Genomic DNA, 22,337 nt, shown 5'->3' on the forward strand with positions numbered 1-22,337 from the left:
TACGAATGATGATAATATATTTAGGAGAATATAAGGTAATTATAGTTTTTAATATTTTTTAACTCAAAAAATTGAGAAAATTAGAAAAATAAAATGAGACGATTTGAGAGGCGTCATCTAAACGCCTCCGTCTTCTCCTTTATATAAGTATATTGATATTTATTGATTTTTAACTCAAAAAATTGAGAAAAATAGAAAAATAGAAAGAGACGATTTGAGAGGCGTCATCTAAACGCCTTCGTCTTCTCCTTTATATAAGCATATTGAATGATTGATTTGTTGTAATATTGTTGCAATAAATATACTGATGTTAAATTGAATTATTTTTTAACGATGTATATTAAATATTTATATATAATAGAATATATATCCTATTATATCCAGGGTTGTATCATTATACCATATTTTGATGTTTGAATAATATTAGAACAGTGTAATCTTTTTATATTTATGATTGGTTGAACCTTCAATCATATTTTATCTAAAATTATATTGGGGTGTCTACTTCTTTTTAGTTTATATCACTGAAAAGATAAGATATTCTATTCAGTTTATCGCTGGTTTGGTCACAAAATATACCTTTATTTTAGATACAACGGTTTGATCAATTTGGCGGTTCTTATTAAATTGGTAGTACAGGGATCATGACTATAAAAAATTTGGATAAAATCTCTCTTATGCATGTTATATAATAAGGATACAATTTAGGTTTAATATATTATAAGCAAATGAAATTCCAACAATACTCTTGTTATGCAAGACATGCCTGCATAATAAAAAGATTAAGTCAAATTGACAACCTTAAGATTTAGTTGTATGAAAATCTATATTTGTATTTTGTAATTGTATACTTGAGTCTGTAAAAATGTAAGTAGATTAGACCGGGGGATTTTTCTGTGAACAGTTTCAAACTAAGGAATAAACTCTGGAAGATCAAGCCGTGATCATGCCTCAGAGAAAAGATGTAGAAGCTTAGAATTGAATAATGTTGTTCTGGAAAAAATGTTCTAAGTCAAGATATCGACAAGTCACAGATCAAGACATATCGAGAAGTCATTCGAGAAATCCAAAACAGCTTTTCGAGAAGTCACATGAGATATCGAGAAGTCATTCTACTTGTAAAGATATCGAAAAGTCAAAATGAAGATATAAAGAATTGCAGATATCGACAAGTCAATTACTCATGTAGAGATCTCAAAGATATCGATAAGTCAAATTTCGCAAGTTGAGATCTCACAGATATCGACAAGTCACTCATACATGTAGAAGTCTCACAAATATTGACAAGTCAAATATTCATGTAGAGAACTCTAGATGTCGACAAGTCAAAAGTCATATCGAGAACTATAGATGTCGACAAGCGCAAAAGACTTGCACTAAAATGTACTAAAGCCTTTTCTAAAACAACCTTTTTCTATTTCCATTTTCGGCTTAGCAAATCTGTGCAGAATCTAGCAGGCCTGTGACCATCCTTTTTCCAGTTAATCTTGACTCTTGATCTTGTATTCTTCAAGCTGCTTTTGCAGACTTTCCAATTCATTGATTGAATTTTTTGTTGACTAATAATCTTGAATCTTGAACTTGTATGTTATTTTGAATTTGAGATAATATGTCGAGATCTCCTTTGTACTGTAGAGAAGTGACATATCGATAAGTATATTGACTTATCGATATCTCGAGTTCTCGACATATGTAAATGGTTTGTCGAGGTCTCTAGTTCTCGACATATAGAATAACTTGTCGACATCTCTAGTTCTCGATATGGCTTTTGACTTGTCGACATCTTGAGTTCTCTACATGAAGATTTGACTTGTCGATATCTTTGAGATCTCTACACGTAGAAGTCAGTGTTCCAGAAATCTCTAGGCGTACCAGGACGGTGAGGATACCTTCGAGAGATTAATCGGCTAGTCGGAGATTAATCGGAACATTAATCAGAAGAATATAAATATTATTTTTTTTAATTTTTATAATTATATAATGATCCATATGTCAAATATCTGTTTAACAAAAGAAATTAGAATGATATTAAATAATATCTACACATTTGACATTCATTATGTACTAATTATTGAGTTTACAATATTAACTATATTTTAATTCATACATCTAAACTAATTACAATATGTCATTGTTATATTTTAAGTGAGAAAATAAATATATTAAATTACTTGTTAATTCTTACCAATACTTTATATTAGAAATTGATATGATATTGTGTGAAATTATGAAATTAATGAATTAAAATCATATAAACGTAATGATATAATTTTTTTCCACCTTGACCGCCTAAGACCGATTTTTGATCGCCTATCCCGCATAATCCCGATTTTGACCCGATTTTCAGAAAAACGCCTAAATCACCGTCTAGATACAAGTCGGGACGTTTTAGCACCTCCTAGCTCCTAGGCACGGCCTAAACCGATTTTTTAGAACACCGGTGAAAATAAAATATCAAAAATGTTTTGCTTATTAATAAAGGTTAATAACAATAGATAATAGATTTTGACACCTTACATCAAAGGTACAAAACCACAGAGAAAGAGAAGTATCATGAACGAGAAGTGAAGTGATCTAGTATCAACTAGTCCCTAACTTGTTGGTCCAAGCCTTGTTGACATAATTGCAATTCGATCTTATTTCTCCGTGATCTTTTCCGGTAAGGACCCCGACATTTCCAAGTTTCACCATTGACACCCCGAACTGAACGATGAAAAGTTCCGGCTGAGACGCTAATGCATGCACTAATGATGCAGTTCGTTGATCAGAATGTAAGAGTTGATCAGTTGATAACAGTCCTTTTTTCTTCTCGAGGTTCTTATAAAAAACTTGATCGAAAGTTCTTGGAGTCGTTATATCAAGATGCACGAAATTGTCTACTCGACTGCATTTTTTCTTCAAGTAACGCAAGTAGCTTGTATCAACAGAAGGATCTGGTTTTCTAGTACTGTTATAGTTAAGCAATCGTTGTCGTATAGCCGAGCAACTGCTTCTGCCTATAGTATGTGATCCGGAAAGAATCACCAAGTCGAGTATGCTCAGACCATTGGTTTCAAATTGTTTTATTAGCTGTGTCATGTTTTCATGGCCATGAGGCACCTTGTTTGCTTCACTGGAGATGGAAATTAGGCCGTCTTTTCGTCCGAATGGAACTTCCCAGAATGGACCTCCAACCATTATGGTGGCATCTCTAGCTGCTGCTACAAGAATATCAGCACAAGAAACAGTCTTTGGGCACTTCTTCTCGACTTCAGACTTTATCTCATCAATGATGTTAAAGCCTCGTAGGGTTTTGCTCACTTCAGCGGATCTTTCGCTTCCCTGATGGTTTAGTAGTATTGAAGCGTCACAACCCTACAATTCACAACATTTACAATTTGGGGTGAGCAAAAAAAAGTCAAATCAATCGAACCTGACCGGACCGGACCAAACCGACCAAACCGCCTTTTTCATTTTTTTCGGCGGTTCGACTTGGTCTAGGTTTGGTATGAATAAAAACCGTTATTTTACGGTTCGACCTGGTTTTCATCTCCAAACCGGACCGTTAAGGTCGAACCAGACTGTTTCAATATATATTAATATATTTATTATAATTATATACCATTTTTGTGTGTGTATATATATATATATATTAATTACTTAAGTTTATTTTATACTTTATATATTTATTTTATAATTAATATCTAAAAATTAGTATTTTACATGTAATATTTGTATTCTAAATTAAAAAAATAATAATTTATATTTATGTATTTAGTTAGGTTTCAAACCGTTACTGACCGTACCGAACCGTTAAATCGTGGTCTGGTCTGATCTGGTCCGAAATTTCAAAGAATTCGTTCCGATTTGATATTCTGTAAAACCGTTATATATGGTTCGGTCCGATTTGATCGTAAAAACCCGACCAAACCGACCGTTGCACACCCCTATTTACAACCACGACAAAGATTAAGAATTTATTCAACTTCCGTAATTTCTTGAGTCAGGCCCTTTATCTTTAAATTTTAAGTACTTAACCAAAACAAACAGAAGGATAGTGAAATTACCCTGACAAAGCAGTCGTGAAAATGCAGTCGAATGATACTAGCAGCCAAGGTGTTATCCTTCTTAACCAAAGCATGCAGTTTCTGCTGAATGATGCCTTCAAGTTGTGGACAAGATTTGTGATAGTATTCTAAAGAAAGTTGATCTTCGGGACGTAACATAAACCTCGATGCTCTTGCAGGCTTCGCCTTCTGAGAACTGATCCCTGAACTTCCCCTTGCATTGCCAATACAGTTAAGAATCAGAACTATGGCAATGCAGAAGCTCAGTTTCATAAGTTTGATTTCCATGAGAACGATGATTGTACACCAAGAAAATCTACGAGTATCGAATGTGTCGTGGGGAGATGATATCAGCTTTCGATTATGAAGTCTTATAGATCAAGTACATGTGCTTTGAATTTTGATATACGTGGGAAGCACTTCTCTGTAGACTATTGAGCTAACAGACTTTACAGGCCAACATGTTCACTACTAGTTCAGTTGGAGTGGCCTGTTTCAATTATTTACCTTTATTTAATCGCTTTTTTCGTAATTTAAACGTTGAAATGTTCTCCACCTATTTAAAAAATATTTCTTTGACAACTTTTCCGTATCGTATGCAAACGTTCCGTGTATTTTCGTGTATTCGTGTATCAAATTTTAAACCCGAACCTGACCCGGATTTACATTCGTGTACCAATTTGGTAACACTAACCCGGAACTAATATATTCGTGTTTACCCGTTTTGGTACACTAAAGTACACGGATTATATATAAAAAATATTAATTATTCAAAAATATAATATAAAATTAAACGGTGAGGTACTCACTCACGTAGTCAAGAAACAATAAAATATATTTTAGTATTTACAATTATATATATGTTTTTTAGAATATGTAAAATTCACATTTGGTATTTAGTATATATATGTATATTATATATTTTTAAAAATTTAATATGCGTATTTTCATTCCGTGTTATGTACCTATATCGGAAACTCAAACCCGACACTAATTATATTCGTGTATTTTGTATTAGTGTACTTTCGTGTTCGTGTATCAAATTTCCAGCTGTAAAATGAGTATTGACAAAATTTGACAAAAATGTGATGTTCTGTTATCATTCCTCTTTCCCCCTGCAAAACTCCTCTCTCTCTCTCTAATTCTCTCTCCTCTTTCCCACCAATCTCTCCCCAAGGAGTTCTTAAAAACCAGTAATTTTTTTGCAATAACAATTCCACTAATGCTAATTATAAGTAAATAAAAATTGAGAACAAAGTCTTGCTCCTATCTGGCATGCCACAGCATTTCAGAAAAAAAAAACTTCTTACCATTCATTTTCCATCAAGAATTTGAGTCCTTTCTTCCCTGCACTTTCTTTCTCCATTCTCTTCTTTTATATCTTCTCAAGCAATTTCTGGAAACCTATGAACCAGCATGATTACATGAAGATCATTGACACATGAATGCCTGTTTGATTCAATGATTTTGTTGCTCATACAGCAATTAATTTTGTGATTACAGGTTGGTTTTTCTTCAACTTTTTTCATTCTATTTTGTTTTACTGCAGATAATTTATAGATTCTGATGCATGTTTAGATGAATATCGAAATAATTGTTTCAGCATTGGTGTTATTGGATGTATTTGGAATACATGTTTACCTCATTGGCCATAGTTTTGTTCCGTCCCCTTAAGAGATGTAGGGTGTGTTTGGGATTGCTGTTGCTCCTTTTTGCCGAAAAGCAGCTAAAATATTGTTTGGTAAAATTGAAAAGCTGCTTTTGTGAAAAGTGTTTTGGATCTAAAAGCTCAAAAGCTGTTTTTCTGAAAAGTGTTTTGAACCTAAAAGTTGCTGTCAGAAAAAGTAAGGTCCCATGCTTTTCCAAAAAGCTGTTTTTCAGCTTTTGCGGGAAGCAGATGCTGATTTCAACATCAGACCTCATCAAAAATATTATTTTTTAAATTTTTTACATCATAACATATACATACTAAAAATATTACCAAACAGTCATCTGATTTTTCTCACGGCACTTTTTTCACCAGCACTTTTTCTAACAGCACAGCAATTTTTTAACAACAATTCCGAACGGAGCCGTAATCAGAAGTTTCATATTAGTGCTTTGAATGCCTGCATTAGATAGAGAATCATAGAACGCCACACTCCACGCCCATGTCTCTGTTGAGGCTCGAAACCTCAAAATCTCAAGGAATCATCGATGTGAGTGTTGAGAAACATTTAAAGACCTTGTTTCCTAGTTCAAATGTTAGAAAAACCTTCAAAGATGATGCTTGTGTGGTGATTTTCATGGTTTTTTCTCGGTTTGATTGGTGTAATCATGTTCTCCATGTACATATGTTGTGATTTAATGATATCAAATGTTTTTTTAATGTAGCTGAACGGCAAGTCATCAGAACAAGCATGGTCTGAACCTTGAGATATGGACACTAATTCACAAACTGCTACAAGTTCTAATGATGGCACAAAGAAAGATGAGAAAAAATCACAAAATAGTGCCAAATCTTCAGGACATAGTAACAACAATCGTAGTGACAGCCTAGAGAGTGCACCTTTGAGACCTCATACAGGTGGTGATGTTCGATGGGAGGCCATCAACTCCATCTCGGCTAAAGAGCCTCTTAATCTCAGCCATTTTCGTCTCTTGAAGAGGCTTGGGTATGGAGACATTGGAAGTGTCTATCTTGCTGAACTCAAAGGAACCAGCACATATTTTGCAATAAAAGTCATGGACAAGGCCTCTCTCGAGAGCAGAAATAAGTTAGTTCGAGCTCAGACAGAAAGGGAGATTCTTGGCCTTTTAGACCATCCATTCTTGCCCACTTTATATTCTTACTTTGAGACTGATAAGTTCTATTGCTTGGTCATGGAGTTCTGCAGTGGAGGTAATCTTCATTCTCTTCGACAAAAACAACCCAACAAGTACTTTACAGAGGAAGCTGCTCGGTTAGTAACCTTTCACTTTTTCATATTTGATTAAGTTTTGAGAATTCAATCAACCAATTTTAGATGTTTCTTTGTTTGTCAGATTCTTTGCATCAGAGGTACTGTTAGCAATTGAGTATCTGCATATGTTGGGCATAGTTTACAGAGATCTTAAACCAGAAAACGTTCTAGTTCGTGAACAAGGCCATATCATGCTATCCGATTTTGATCTCTCACTACGTTGTTCTGTCAATCCAACACTTGTCAAGTCCAACTCGACATATCTGAACAGTGGCAATGCAAGTGCTGCAGGCATTTTAGAGAACGAGAACACAATGCATACTTCATCAAGTTTCTTTCCTCGTATCCTAAATTCAAAAAAAAATCGAAAATCCAAATCAGAACTAGGCCTCTTAGGAGCCATGCCAGAGCTAATGGCAGAGCCAACAGATGTGCGGTCAATGTCATTTGTTGGCACTCATGAGTACCTAGCCCCAGAAATTATCCGCGGAGAGGGCCATGGCAGTGCAGTGGACTGGTGGACATTCGGTATCTTCTTGTACGAGCTTTTACATGGAATAACACCATTTAAAGGATCAGGAAATCGCGCTACACTCTTCAACGTCGTAGGACAGCCACTAAAATTCCCAGAGTCTCCACAAGTGAGTTCTGCAGTTCGTGAACTTATCCGTGGACTGCTGGTGAAGGAACCACACAAGCGCATTGCATATAAACGCGGTGCAACAGAAATCAAACAACATCCATTTTTCGAGGGAACAAACTGGGCTCTAGTGAGGAGCGCGACGCCTCCTCACGTGCCTGCTCCTGTCGATTTCTCGCAGTTTGCTTCGAAAGAGACACCTGCACCAGAAAAGAAGGTGACTGAGGTTAAGAATCATAAGAAGAACACAAGTGCTGATGTTACTTCTCATGCTGATTTTGAGTGCTTTTAAGGGTTGCATTGTCAATAATAGATGCATCTAAGTTAGGAAGATTATATTGCACATTGTGAAAAAATGTAGTAACTTTCATTTGTTGACACACTCATACTTTATTTGAATGCACATTTCAGAATTCAGAAACTGTTTTCTTTTTCTTGGCCCATTTTTTATAGAATTATGAATTAGCTGCAATGTGAGCATTAGTTCTAACTTTCATGCATCCAAATCCACAAAGTAATCAAATTCCTGGCCAAGTTACTGTATTCTTAAATTATATTTAGAGAAAAATGCCTAGAGGTAAGTACTTAGAGCATTTCGGATGGCTGTGGGATAAAATGGTCGACCAAATAATATAAAATACGGATTATCTTAATTTTACTGAACATGTAAAGATTGTACTTCAGCGGAATTGGCTATAATGGTTGTCTATATTTTAAAAATAGTATTATTTCTATTTATTGTAAATATAATATTTTATTTCAGTATGGTAATAGGTGATTTGGCACATAACTACTGATTTTGTATAATTGGAGTGCATAATATTTTTACATAATCTCTATAATAATATTTACGGAATGCCACATAAACTTTTAGCAAAAGGGTTTTGTACCATTGAATATGCTCTCACGATGTTTACCTAAATACGTAGAGTATTTTTAATGACAAAATTGTAAATTTTAAATCATTTATGTGATTACAATAATATCCTCGTATATTTACATTAAAAAATACTAGCATAATAACCCGTGCGAGCCACGGGTCATTTTCTAGAGTTTTTTTATACATCATGCAATTATAATGTTCGTAGAGCAACTCCAACAAAATCCTTATATAGGCTCTTGAGTCAAATTTTGAAGAAATGGAGATAAAATTTCTCTCCAACAAGCTCCATGTCCCCCTCTATAACATTAGGAGTTTCGAATGCTTTCTCACTTTTAGGAGTGAATATCCCTTCAACTATTATTATATTATATTTTTTTTCCCGTTATTTTATATTTAATGAATGAATATAAACAGGGTAGTAAGTGTACGTTTAAAACGAAACGATTAAACTTAATCTGTAGAATGCCGTTAGTATGTTTACAAATAAAAAGCTACAAATTAACATATATGTTGAATACAGAGTTGACCAATTCAAATCTGAATTTATGATTATGCCTCCTCAGTCAGAGCATGTCGCTTAAATGCGGTTTACCTTCGTTCACGTGGTTTGCAAACTATTGCGTGAACCCATAGAGTTTACCCAGTGCGCACACCCGAAGGGTAGCGGATGCGGGTTACCTATGATAAAAAAAAATCTTGAATTTTATTTAAATAAACTATATGTACTGCTCTATATTATTACTGAGTTCACTACTAACTTACAATTAACTTACTCATTAAAAATGATAAAAAATGCATAACTAAAGTCACAATGGCTTGTAATCATAATATACAATAATGTTAAATTTACATTATTGTTAATATTAAAGTTGATTTTAATGAAAAATATCAGTTTTTGAAATTCAACGTATGTATTTATAGGAAAATGTTAGTTTTTTATTTACATTACTGTTAATAAAATAAGATTAAGTTATATGATTACAAGTCAAATATTCAATTTTAATATTCTTAAAATTGGGACAAATCCCAAAAATAATAATGCATTACCAGTGAAGTTAGTAATTTTAATATAAATAATCAATTGACTTGATCCTATAAATACCTTAAACACATTAATTTATATTAACATAAGATATTAAAAAATTTCACATTATTGGTAAAATATTCTCGCTGAGCTTGTAATTTAAATTTACTAAACGTAGAATGTGACGATATTTTTGGGCCGGATCATTTAGTCAAATTTCGAGTATTTTTTGAACAATGGGCTAAGTTCTAAAATGCTTTCACTCAATATAATTCGAACTTATCTAAATATGTAATACCAATATAGATTATTTATATATATGCGATTCTATTTTCAATATTTTTTAAAAAATTATATATGTACATTTTAATTATTTTTTATAATAAAAAATATGTTAAAAATATATGAGATATATTTTCAAACTAAAAATGATTAATAAATAAGATAATAATACATTTATGTACTATGCCTAATTTTATATCTAGAATTCAATTCTTTAAAATTAACTGTACAAATATTCAACTAACTATCTTTTTTTTGCGGAATTCAAGTAAGTATCTTTAAAGTTAAATAAAATATTCATTTAACACAATTATATATTATGTGTATCATAAAAACCACATGCAACAATATGGTGTAGTGGTAAGATGTTGTATAGTTGAATGAAATAACTTGAGTTTGATTCCCACAAAACACATTTTTTATATAAATATTAAAAATAGGGGTAATTTAGTCTTTTCAATGAGACTTTTTAATCTCATGAAATTATACCCTTATTCTCCTATTATATATAGAAGAGATGAATGAATAGTACGTTTAAAATGAAATAAATAAACTTAATATGTAGAATGTCGTTGGTATGTTTACAAAGAAAAAATTAAAAATTAACATATATGTTGAATACATATTCGACCAAAAATTTTGAATTTCATTTAAATAAACTATATAACTGGTCTATATTATTACTGAGTTCTCTATTAACTTACAGTTAACTTACTCAATTTGAAAAGATAAAAAATGAATAACTGAATTCAGAATTACTTGCAATCATAATATAAAATAATTTAAAATTTACACTAGTGATAATATAAAAGTCGATTTTAATAAAAGATGTTAGTTTTTGAAATTTAACGTATGTATGTTTGGAAAAATGTTAGTTTTTTTACACTACTCTTAACAAAATAAGATTAAGTTATATGTGTTTATGTTAGCATGTGAATTATCGTATGTTACACTTCCTAGAAAATTACGGTGGTTTCAATTATTTATATGCTAAATATCTGATTTATGTAGATGTATAATCATTTTTAATATCCAGTGAGACAATTGATTACTTAAATAACATATATTTATAATTATTCAAAAATTAAAATTATGTAATAAATAAATTACAATAATTTATATATGTTATTCACATTATCACTAACAAACAATCCATATCTGTTTTTTACGCGACCGAGTATCAATCATGTAACATAAAAATAAATTATATATTGTAAGACTTATTATTGATATTCATGATTTTTTTCAAGAATTTGAAGGAAAAATTGTAATTATATTGTTATTTAAACTAATTTTAATTTTCTTTCATTACAACTCTAATATTTCTTCATATAATAATTTGATAATATTGTATTCTATTTTCCTAAAATTAAATATTTTTCAATTCGATAAAGTTTTATAAATATTAGTTGAACTGGTTAGTTCATTCAAATTATTGAACAATATTTTTTTTTAAATAGTATAAAATGTATTGAATCAAATGCTATAATATAGTATAGATATAACTTTTATTTGAATAATTCAAAATATTAAAATAATTCAAAATATTTGTACAATATTATCTTGATCAATAAATATTGTTTATCTAAAAGAATTCTTTTCAAAGTGCTAGTTTTTTTAAAGTGAAAAATGAAAAATAAATCGATATAATATATCATCGTAGTTTTAACAAATCACGTGAGATCTCGTATCAAATTTCAAATATTTTTAAATCGGGACAAGTCCCAAAACACTATTGCGCTATCAGTGAAGTTAGTAATTTTAATACAAATAATCAATTAACTTGATCCTATAAATACCTCAAACACATTAATTTATATTAATATAAGATATCAAAAAAATTCACATTATTGGTAAGATATTCTCGTCGAACTTGTAATTTAAATTTACTAAACGTAGAATGTGATAATGTTTTTCGGCTAGCCATGTAGTCAAATTTCGAGTATTTTTTGAAAAGTGGGCCAAATTCCGATTTCAAATTCTAAATAAACTAAAATTTATTGGCTCATTATAATTCGAACTTATCTAAATATTTAATACCAATCTAGATTATTTATATATAGGCGATTCTATTTTCAATATTTTCTTTAAAAATTATATATGTACATTTTAATTACTTTTTATAATAAAAAATTGTTAAAAATATATGAGATATATTTTCAAACAAAAAATAACAATAAATAAAATAATATTTCATTTATGTACTATGCCTAACTTTATATTTGAAATTCAGTTTTTTAAAATTAATTGTACAAATATTCAAGTAACTATCATTTTTTTTTGCGGAATTCAACTAGCTATTTTTAAAGTTAAATAAAATAATCCTTTAGCACACTTACATATTATGTGTATGATAAAAAATACATGTGACAATATGGTGTAGTGGTACGAGGTTGTATAAAAGAATGAAGCAACCTGAGTTTGATTCCCACAAAACACAACTTTTATAAAAATATTAAAAACAGGGGTAGTTTAGTCTTTTCAATGAGACTTTTTAATCTCAAAATATTATCCCTTGTTGTGCTATTATATATAGAAGAAATTTTATACTCTCCATTTTATTTTATTTTTAAAAATTGTTATTAAGGACATTACTAGATACCCAAAATTGACATAAATGATGTTGTAATTTGGATTATTTTAATTAGTAAGATTGATATAAATTTATGGGGAGTCCATTTTATATGGGGGAGTCCATCTTATTTAATTATATTATTACCATTAAGAATGTACCACCTAAAATTGAAAATTTTAATTTTGGATATCCAACATTTTGTTTTATTAAATAATTCAATATTTCCGAATCGGGAAGATTTCATTCTTTTGTTTTATCAAAGATTTCATTTTGAACATTTTGCAAAATGAATCAATTCCTCTTCCTAAATTGTATAAATTGTAAATAATTGTAAAAAAATATTAGCACAAAGTGTGTCGGCCGAGAAATTAAAAATAATTAATTCGGATTTAAGTGAGTATTTGACCGAATAATCGAATACTAAAAACGGGTACTCAAAAAATTTGCCAATTAATAAAAAATTAAAGACACACCGAATATATCCGATTTTCGAGTTTTACGAACTTGGCATGAACTAATCCAACCTAGCACACAAGTAGGGCCGGTCAAATGAGGCGGGCCGCCAGCCATCCCCGAGTTTCTGGCCTTTTGGGCTTACAAATTAAAAGCACATACAAAAAGAACTAAAATAAAATAGTTGTAAGTATCGCCAGTTTATTACAATCTGTTACTTGTAAATTATAATCTTTTTGTGATCACAGAGGTTTTGCAAATTGGAAAGTAAAGATGGCATTTCAGAAGATCAAAGTGGTCAATCCCATCGTTGAAATGGATGGTAACTTGCACTTCTTTATTTATATATGTTCTTGATGCTCTGTATCTTTGTTTCTTGAAATTCTTGTGTCTTGAATTTTTTAATATATGGGCATGATTAAATTTTTGAAATTTTGTATTTGTATGCCTTGATTGAGTAAAGTTTAGTGTTTTTTTTGTGATTTTACTGTATAGTTGTATTACTTACATAGATGATTAAGGGAAGTTAACAAGAATTGTGGCAAAGACTCAATTTTTATTAATGTGTGTCTGTGTGTTAGAATTGTACATTTATGTTTGCAGAGGTTGTGGGTGATTTGGGTTTGGTTTTGTTTCGGGATTAGACGAAAGTATCAGTCTTTGTTAGTTTGAGAGTTAGGGGTTGTTACTGGAAGTTTGGAAGCTGAGGAAGTGTTGTTTTACTTGGTATTTTACAAAAGGGGACCTTTTTCGTGTTTTTTTGTGGAAACGGAAAGGTTGCGTAGGAAGTGATTGGAATGTATGTGGTAGTGGAAAGTGGTAGTTGATTGAATTCTGTTGTTTTTTTTAATTTTGAAGATTTGATACTGCGTGTTTATGGTTTTCGTTTTGCATTTAAGGCTTCTTAAATATTTGTTTAAAGCACAAGAATTACAAGCAAGAACTTGCTCGGCATGCTTATTTTTAATGGGATACATGCTGCAGGTGATGAAATGACGAGGGTTTTCTGGAAATCAATCAAGGAGAAGGTAAGCATTCTTCATTTCTCCATTGATGTAATCTTCTCTGCCCTTTTTTGTAGATACCTTATATTGTGTGTGTTTTCTTTTCTGCAGCTTATATTTCCATTTCTAGATTTAGATATAAAGTATTTCGATCTTGGCCTCCCTAATCGGGATGCCACCGATGATAGAGTTACAGTTGAAAGTGCAGAAGCCACTCTTAAGTAAGTTCTTATTGCTTTTACATTCGACTCTGGTTTTAAATTTTCTCTGCTACTCATCCTATTGTGTAATTAATCAAAAATAGACTCCGTGCACCTTTTGTTTTATTATAACAGCTGGAAACATTTCCAAACTCTATTTCATCAATATTAAATATCAAAATGTTGTTTAAACTTCATTTCCTAGGTAGATGAGTAATGTTCATCAGTTATTGATGAAAAGTATTTGATTGTCGTTCTCTGATATATTTATTGAATAATTAAACTCCAGGTACAATGTAGCAATTAAGTGTGCAACTATTACACCAGGTACGCGTTTTAAGATCTGGAAGCAGTGTATTTATCTACTTTTATTTTATGACACAATGTCTGCAACTTGTTAGATTTTCTGTAGTTCATAAGAGCTCAATATCCTTGGTCCCATATATCAGGAGTTGTCTGCACATATATATATGCAATTAAATTAGGTGGAAACCAAATATCTAGCTGAGGGCTATATAATCAAGGCATTGCATGTTATTTTATTACTAGAAATACTCATTTTATATGTGAACTGATAGTTAATATCTGCTTCTGATTGACAGATGAAACTCGTCTTAAGGAGTTCAACTTGAAACAGATGTGGAAGAGTCCAAATGGGACTATTCGTAACATATTAAATGGTTAATGAATTTCCGCTTGAATTCGGACCTTTCTTGTTCTTGCAGACAATTTAATTTGTTTTAATTTGTTCACTTGTCGGATATTGAACAATGAAATTTTCAATTATTGCAGGAACAGTTTTCCGCGAACCAATCATTTGCAAAAATATACCTCGACTTGTTCAAGGTGCTTCCTGTTTCTTGCTTCTTCGTGTGTTTTTTTTTTCCATATTTCATTTATGTATCACTATAACTGTAAACTTCTTCTACTTACACAATTTGGAAATGCTTAAAGGTTGGAATAAGCCAATATGCATTGGTAGGCATGCTTTTGGTGATCAATATCGAGCTACTGATCTAGTTGTTCAAGGACCTGGAAAACTCAAAATGGTGTTTGGTATAATTTTATCCCACTAGTGAGCTTTCGAAAGACTCTCATTAGTTTCCAGTCTTATTAACATTGAATTTATAAATGATGTGAAACATGATCTCTTTGTCACTAAATTTTTTATGTATTAATACTTAAAATAAATTCTGCAGTACCCGATGGGCAAAGTGAGAAAACAGAGTTAGAGGTTTTCAACTTTACTGGTGCTGGAGGAGTAGCTCTTTCAATGTACAACACTGACGAGGTTAAAATTTGAGATTTTATTTTTCATTTCTCAAATATCTGGTGCAAAAGTTTTTACGATTTCTTTTGTGAACCAAATTGTTATAGTTTTATGGTAAATGTTCTGTATTTTGAAGTGGTTGAATCTGAGAGCTATTCAGGTGGATATGGTTCTATTGAAGGTTTAGTAAGGCCCAATGGGTTTTATACTTTTATTAAGTGTAGATAATATATATGTAAGCAGATGATAAAAAGTAAATGACAATGATATGTATGATAGTTCATTGCATTTGCATAGTTAGGTATACGGGAAACCGCAAAGCCATCATTAGGTTTATTTTATTTATATTAACCAACCGTAAGTGTAAAATAATCAAATAAATTTGAGAAACACCGCTCTATTTAGTCTTACACAGTGCCTCTTTCTGTAGTTCATGTTTTTCTGGGTGCCCTTAGTTTACTATTTGGTGTAGTTCTTGTTTTTACGGGTAACCTTAGTTTACTATTTTTTGATGTACTAGCTGTCCTGAGGTACTGCATATAGCCGTTTATCATTGCTTGTTTTTTCCCACTTGTGGTGCAGTCCATTCATGCTTTTGCTGAGGCTTCAATGAACACAGCTTACCAGAAAAGATGGCCACTATATCTTAGCACTAAGAATACTATTCTTAAAAAATACGATGGAAGGTATAATTTACATGTCACATATTCTTATTCATGTTCCCCACCCCCAATCCAAGAATTACTGGTTATTCTTTTACTGATAGTTTGTTTCAACTTGAAGATTTAAGGATATTTTCCAAGAAGTTTATGAAAAAGAGTGGAAGTCCAAGTTTGAATCTGTAGGAATATGGTGAGCTATAATCTTCACGTCTTGTCTACGTATTTAAGTTTCAAGTGGTTTTCCATTTTCTTATTATTGTTGATATTATAGGTATGAACATCGATTAATTGATGATATGGTTGCTTATGCTCTTAAGAGTGACGGAGGTTATGTATGGGCATGCAAAAACTATGATGGAGATGTGCAAAGCGACTTTTTAGCCCAAGGTTTGTACCTATATAACGTAAAATGTAAAAGATCAATGGAAAGTATTGTTTTTTTTACGTTCTTTCTTGGTAAGTGGAGGATCATCAGTCATGGTTGTCATGTTTTAGACTAATTTTCATATAACTTTCCCCCTTTCGTACAGGATTTGGTTCTCTTGGTTTGATGACATCTGTACTGGTATGGCTGCCATATCAAGTTCTTTAGCATTTCTAGAATGTGCTAGTTTACTTTTCCATCCTGGTTTTAAAGCTGTGACTGTTTTGATTGGTTTTAGGTATGCCCGGATGGAAAGACCATTGAAGCTGAAGCAGCCCATGGCACAGTTACACGCCATTACCGCGTTCATCAGAAAGGAGGTGAAACTAGCACTAACAGCATAGCTTCAATCTTTGCATGGTCTCGAGGGCTAGCTCATAGGTACAAATTTCAAAAACTGATATAGAAGCCATCTTTAAATTGTTATCGCTCTGGGCGGAATAATCAGCCATTTTTTATCTTGACAGAGCAAAATTAGATGAAAATGCCCGCCTTCTGGAATTCACTGAGAAATTGGAAGCAGCGTGCATTGGAACTGTCGAAAGAGGAAAAATGACCAAGGACCTTGCACTTCTTCTCCACGGGCCTAAGTAAGCACTCCACTATCATACTCTGCTTATTTACCTAGCAAGTCCAAGCTAATGGTGATGTTATTTGCAGGGTAACCAAGGCTCATTATTTGAACACCGAGGGATTCATCGACGCTGTTGCTGCAGAACTGAGAGCAAGACTGTATAAGCAATCAAAGTTGTAAAAACTTTCTTCCCCATCATAGCAATTACTTAAAAATAAAGTTTGGAAAATATGTACTTTCTAACTCTATGCAAGCGTAGAGGGAGGGAACTCATAGCGTTCATACAAACCAAAGCAAATTTGATAAATGCAAGATTTTGGGGCAAACCACATTTTGCTTATTCTCGCTTCTCCTGTCTATTTTGTTTTGGGTTCTCAAAATTTTGACAAATTTGTAAAACTAGTATTTGAAGTGTGAATTTTTTTCCCCTTTCAACTGTGATTTATCTTGGAATTTGGAGTTTGTTTGAGTAAACATTCCTTTTAGTATTATTAAAGAATGGAAAGTTAAATAAAACAGTTAAAATAATTAATAAAATTTTATATTGATTTACATAAGTTGGGCTTTCCAGAGTAGCAGTTTGATGGTGTAAGCTTGAGAACTGAATTGACATTGATCTTTATGAGGGGTTTTGGGAATGGTGTTTGAATGGGTTGACATAAGAGCATTCACATCCGAGTTTGTTTATTCATCATATCTCTATAATTTAGGAATTTATATTGATATTCACTCTAAGGCTCTGTTTGTGTGAAAACTTATAAGCTACTTATAACTTATAAGTTCGTAACAGCTTATTGAGTAGTGTTTGTCGACATCACTTATAAGTTGGATTTATAATTTATAAGCTAATAAGTTGAATGTTAGCAACGACGTACTTTTTCTTAACTTATTTTGATTTTTCGTTTTTTATTAACTTTAATTTTAAAATATATGTTTATAAATATTATATTAATTCAAAACTCATGAATTAAGATAATTGTATATAAAAAATATTTGTTTTAGTTCATTTAAATAAAAATAATTCGGACTTTTAAGTAAAGTTATCCAAACACTTATATAACTTATAATTTTTAATTTACTTATTACTTATAAATTTACTTATTCATTTTAAGTAATAAGTTACTTATTTTAAGATTTCTCAAACGAACATTAAATATTCCCTCCATCCGGATTCCCAAAATAGGGACTAATTATAGGGACCAAAAATAAGTCCCCGTATTTGGGGACCAAAAATAGTTACTCACTCACTAAGTACGTCTCTCCAATGATTGAGAGTTCCTCTGTCTTATTCCAGTAACAAGTTTTTTCCCATTTTATCTTTATTATTTCTTTTTACCATAGCTATGGAACATTCGAAACAAGCGCTGGAGGATTTATATGCTAAACTGTCCATTAAAGATGAGGAGGAAGGAGGGTTTACTGTTGAGCCGGAGGAGATTGTGAAGAAGAAGGAGGTTTTTCTTCTGGTAGGACGGTTCTTGACGGAGAAGAAAATTAATTTTGTGGCAATGCAAAATATGTTGGCAGATTTATGGCGTCCAAAGGAGGGGGTGGAGATTCATGACATAGGAGCAATGAGATATACTTTTGCTTTTTATCATCCAATGGATTTACAGAAGGTCATAGATGGAGGTCCATGATCGTTTGAACAGAGCTTATTAATTGTTAATGAAGTAAAGGAGAATGCTGATCCAAGGGAGACAAAATTAGATGATACGAAAATCTGGGTACAAGTGTATGATTTACCAAATGGTTTCATCTCTGAGAGTATACTCCAAAGCATTGGTAATTATATTGGTGCCTACGTAAAGTCTGATCCTGCAAACTATGATGGTGCATGGAAAACACATGTGCGGATTCGTGTTAAGATGAGTGCTAGTAAACCAATAAAGAGAAGGATGAAGATCAAGAGATTAGGAGGGGAGTGCAGTTGGGTTAACTTTAAATATGAGAGACTATCTACGTTCTGTTTTGTATGTGGAATCCTGGGACATGGTAAGCGAGATTGTAATGTGGTGTATGCTAATCCAGGGAAAGCAATAGAGAAAGCAAATGGGACATGGCTGAGAGCACCAGGCAGGCGAGCTAAGAACAATGTTGGTTCTAGGTGGCTGAGGAACGGTGGAGGGGGGGACGCAAAGTGGGCGGGAAAAAATAATCAAACGATTTTTTCGGAAGGCAGCAGGAGTGAGGAGGATAATCAGGGGAGATTTACGGAGGTAGATGGGAGGATAAATGAAATTCAAACTGAAGAGGGAAGAATAACAGTAATGGAGAAAAATAAGGGAGTAGAAGATAATGCTATGAGTGAATATTCAAAGGAGATGGATATTGGACATGAAGTAAATCAGGGAGACAAGATTGTGTATGATACTAAGAGACGCAGGGTTGAAAATAGTGGACTAGTGAATGATGGGCCGGAGAATATGAATACAGATGGGCCAAGTAATTCAATTGATACAGTCAAACCCCAAGAAAAAGAGGATCCAAAAAACGTGCAGCTGGCGGGCTCTGGTGTCCAGGCCCGCCAAGGATTATGAGTTTAATAGGATGGAACTGTCGTAGGCTGGCCACCTCACGAGCAGTGAATTTTTTTAAGGAGTTAGTCCAACAAATAAGGCCTAGTTTAATTTTTTGTCTGAAATTTTAGGGAATAAAAAGAAGGTAGAAAAGATTTGTAGAAGTATTCAGTTTGCAGGGTGCTTTGTAGTCGAATCGGAGGGTCAAGGAGGGGGCTTAGCTTTGTTATGGAAAAATACGGGTTCAGTGAAGATAAAAGGTAGCTGCAATCACTATATAGACTTTGAAGTTTGAAGTGCAGTGTGAGCAAGTGGGAAGATGGCGTTATACGGGCTTCTATGGATGCCCGGAAAGTTATAGACGTCATGAATCATGGAATTTGTTAAGGGGATTAGCTGGTGAATCTGAGTTACCATGGTGTGTGTTAGGTGATTTTAATGACCTGATGTTTGCCCGTGAAAAGAAAGGGGGGCGACCTCACCCTCGAAGATTGCTGGAGGGTTTTGTTGATGCTCTTAATGACTGTGGTTTAATAGATATGGGTTTCTCTGGGAACGAGTTTACATGGGAGAGAGCTCGTGGTCAAACTAATTGGATTCAGGAGCGCCCCGATAGAGGACTTGCAAACCAGCAGTGGCAAAGTTTGTTTCCAGACGCGAAGATAAGAGTTTGGGATGTGTCTTCTTCAGATCATCTCCCGTTGATACTAGAGTTAAACAGGCAAGTGTATGTTCAAAAAAGTCATCGGTTTAAGTTTGAAAATATATGGATCGGGGAAGCTGACTGTTACAATTTAATAAACCAAAGCTGGAATATGCAAGAGGGATTGAGGATTATGGAAAAAATTAAGTACTGTACGATGAAGTTGCAAGAGTGGGGTGGAGGGCAGTTGAAAGAGTTGGGGGTGCAGATTAAGCAGAGTAAAGGGAGGTTGCACAAGTTACGGTCGAGAAGGGATATGTATGGAGTTCAGCAGTATAACGAGGAAATAGATAAGTATCTTCGACTATTGGAAAAACGTGAAATTTACTGGAGCCAAAGAGCGAAGCAATTCTGGCTTAAGCATGGTGACCAAAATTCTAGGTTCTTCCATAGCTTTGCAACTGGTCGGAGACAACAGAATCAGCTCAAGGGGTTGAGAAACAAAGATGGGGAATGGAAAGATGATGAGAAAGAGATGCAGAACATTGTGGTTGATTATTTTACAGGTTTGTTTAAAGCTACGCCGGATATAGAAAGTTTAACGGAGAGAGAGGGTGTTATGCACGTTACTGAAGGACAAAACGAGGAACTGATAAAGCCTATCCTGAGAGAGGAAGTGAAAGAAGCTATTTTCTCAATGCATCCAGAAAAATCACCGGGTGGAATATAGTTGGGGATGATGTTTTCAAATTTTGTGCAGATTTTTTTGAAACGGGGGAACTGTATGAAGGAGTTAATCGAACTATCGTGTGCCTTATTCCAAAAATAAAGTAGCCTCAAAGCATGACGGATTACGTCCGATCTCTCTATGCAATGTGTTGTTTCGTACTTTATCGAAATTAATGGCGAATAGGCTTAAGAGTTGTCTGCCTACATTGATCTCCATAAATCAAAGTGCTTTTGTTCAAGGAAGATTGTTGTCTGACAATGCGCTGATTGCGTTTGAAATTAACCATTATATTCGACGTAAGACGCAAGGAAAGTATGGCTATGCGGGGTTAAAAATCGATATTTCAAAAGCCTATGATCGGCTTGAATGGAAGTTCATTGAAGATATGCTGGGTAAATATGGGTTTCACCAGAAATGGATATCTCGTGTCATGACATGTATTCGAACTGTTTCTTATAGTTTCTTACAAAAAGGAGAGGTGTTTGGCCAAGTCATTCTAGAGCGTGGGATAAGGCAAGGGGATCCTATATCCCCTTACTTGTATATCTTGTGTGCTGAAGGGCTGAGCTCGATGATTAGATGAAATGATGAGGTGGGTTTAATACATGGTTGTAAATTTGCTAATGGAGCTCCAAGGGTCTCTCATTTACTATTTGCAGATGATTGCTACCTGTTCTTCAAAGCAACTTTAACAGATGTTGTCACAATAAAAAAAATTTTGAAACGATATGAAAAAGTGTCTGGGCAAGCGATAAATTTTACGAAATCTAGTGTTACGTTTAGCCCGAACACAGCTAGTGAAGGAAAATTGAGAATCTGTGAAGCATTGGGAGTCGAGGAAGTGGAGAATTCGGGCAGATATTTGGGCGTGCCAATGGTGGTAGGGCAAAAGAACAAAGAGGTTTTTGGCTTTCTCACGGATAAAGTGAAGCAAAAGTTGAATAATTGGAAGAGTAAAAAAAATTTGAAGGCTGGGAAACATACTTTATTGCAAACATCATGTCAAGTGCTGCCAAATTTCTGGATGAACTTAATGACTATTCCTGCTGAAATTTGTCAAACTATACAAAGACAAATGAATCAGTTTTGGTGGGGGAATGGAGGTCAGAGTAAAGGTGTGAAGTGGTTGGCTTGGGGAAGAATGTGTGAAGCTAAAGCGAGTGGTGGCCTGGGGTATAAAGATTTACAACAATTTAACCTCGCGATGCTCGCAAAACAGGGATGGAGACTGGTTAATGGAGAGAATGCGTTTGTTACAAGTATAATGAAAGCCAGATATTTTCCGAAGACGGATTTTTTCAATGCGGAACTAGGAGCAAATCCAAGTTATATGTGGCGAAGCATCTTATCAACTCAGGATATTGTTAAACAAGGATGCAGAAGGAAGATAGGAAATGGCAAAGTAACTCTTGTTTGGAAAACCCCCTGGCTTCCAGATGTGGAGAATGGAATGCTTACGACTGAAA

General features: G+C 33.2%; 4 protein-coding genes across 4 annotated transcripts; 3 read left to right on the top strand and 1 right to left on the bottom strand.

Moving 5' to 3' along the window:
• Positions 1 to 2,580: 2,580 nt before the first annotated feature.
• LOC141692153 (peroxidase 7-like) lies at positions 2,581 to 4,351 on the bottom strand. The gene is made up of 2 exons (XM_074496892.1): positions 4,047 to 4,351; positions 2,581 to 3,354 (listed from the first exon to the last, which is right to left on the bottom strand). The coding sequence occupies exons 1-2, from the start codon at positions 4,332 to 4,334 to the stop codon at positions 2,581 to 2,583; spliced, it is 1,062 nt and encodes a 353-aa protein (XP_074352993.1). The 5' UTR covers positions 4,335 to 4,351.
• An 876-nt stretch (positions 4,352 to 5,227) lies between these two features.
• LOC141689840 (serine/threonine-protein kinase AGC1-7-like) lies at positions 5,228 to 8,001 on the top strand. Its single transcript, XM_074494328.1, has 3 exons — positions 5,228 to 5,549; positions 6,420 to 6,988; positions 7,071 to 8,001. Exons 2-3 carry the CDS (start codon positions 6,465 to 6,467, stop codon positions 7,918 to 7,920), a joined length of 1,374 nt encoding a protein of 457 aa, XP_074350429.1. The 5' UTR covers positions 5,228 to 5,549; positions 6,420 to 6,464; the 3' UTR covers positions 7,921 to 8,001.
• A 5,008-nt stretch (positions 8,002 to 13,009) lies between these two features.
• Positions 13,010 to 17,414, top strand: LOC141689843 (isocitrate dehydrogenase [NADP]-like). The gene is made up of 15 exons (XM_074494330.1): positions 13,010 to 13,167; positions 13,830 to 13,873; positions 13,961 to 14,070; positions 14,339 to 14,376; positions 14,652 to 14,729; positions 14,842 to 14,895; positions 15,004 to 15,105; positions 15,249 to 15,340; positions 15,902 to 16,005; positions 16,103 to 16,171; positions 16,253 to 16,368; positions 16,512 to 16,546; positions 16,644 to 16,786; positions 16,873 to 16,995; positions 17,066 to 17,414. The coding sequence occupies exons 1-15, from the start codon at positions 13,119 to 13,121 to the stop codon at positions 17,157 to 17,159; spliced, it is 1,251 nt and encodes a 416-aa protein (XP_074350431.1). The 5' UTR covers positions 13,010 to 13,118; the 3' UTR covers positions 17,160 to 17,414.
• A 908-nt stretch (positions 17,415 to 18,322) lies between these two features.
• Positions 18,323 to 20,871, top strand: LOC141692155 (uncharacterized). The gene is made up of 3 exons (XM_074496893.1): positions 18,323 to 18,611; positions 18,654 to 19,501; positions 19,801 to 20,871. Exons 1-3 carry the CDS (start codon positions 18,323 to 18,325, stop codon positions 20,869 to 20,871), a joined length of 2,208 nt encoding a protein of 735 aa, XP_074352994.1.
• Positions 20,872 to 22,337: the final 1,466 nt, after the last annotated feature.

The sequence above is a fragment of the Apium graveolens genome, chromosome 10, assembly GCF_009905375.1.
Source record: "Apium graveolens cultivar Ventura chromosome 10, ASM990537v1, whole genome shotgun sequence".
NCBI lineage: Eukaryota > Viridiplantae > Streptophyta > Magnoliopsida > Apiales > Apiaceae > Apium > Apium graveolens.

What these genes read in the sequence shown, in the direction of transcription:
- LOC141692153 (XM_074496892.1), bottom strand. Translation starts at nt 4,334, where the DNA reads ATGGAAATCAAACTTATGAAACTGAGCTTCTGCATTGCCATAGTTCTG. An exon ending in TTCACGACTGCTTTGTCAGG is followed by an intron (nt 3,355 to 4,046) that starts GTAATTTCACTA and finishes TGTGAATTGTAG; the next exon opens with GGTTGTGACGCTTCAATACT.
- LOC141689840 (XM_074494328.1), top strand. Translation starts at nt 6,465, where the DNA reads ATGGACACTAATTCACAAACTGCTACAAGTTCTAATGATGGCACAAAG. An exon ending in TTTACAGAGGAAGCTGCTCG is followed by an intron (nt 6,989 to 7,070) that starts GTTAGTAACCTT and finishes TTTGTTTGTCAG; the next exon opens with ATTCTTTGCATCAGAGGTAC.
- LOC141689843 (XM_074494330.1), top strand. Translation starts at nt 13,119, where the DNA reads ATGGCATTTCAGAAGATCAAAGTGGTCAATCCCATCGTTGAAATGGAT. An exon ending in GGAAATCAATCAAGGAGAAG is followed by an intron (nt 13,874 to 13,960) that starts GTAAGCATTCTT and finishes TCTTTTCTGCAG; the next exon opens with CTTATATTTCCATTTCTAGA. An exon ending in CTTCTTCTCCACGGGCCTAA is followed by an intron (nt 16,996 to 17,065) that starts GTAAGCACTCCA and finishes TGTTATTTGCAG; the next exon opens with GGTAACCAAGGCTCATTATT.
- LOC141692155 (XM_074496893.1), top strand. Translation starts at nt 18,323, where the DNA reads ATGGAACATTCGAAACAAGCGCTGGAGGATTTATATGCTAAACTGTCC. An exon ending in ACAGAAGGTCATAGATGGAG is followed by an intron (nt 18,612 to 18,653) that starts GTCCATGATCGT and finishes TTGTTAATGAAG; the next exon opens with TAAAGGAGAATGCTGATCCA. An exon ending in TGGCGGGCTCTGGTGTCCAG is followed by an intron (nt 19,502 to 19,800) that starts GCCCGCCAAGGA and finishes TTTGAAGTGCAG; the next exon opens with TGTGAGCAAGTGGGAAGATG.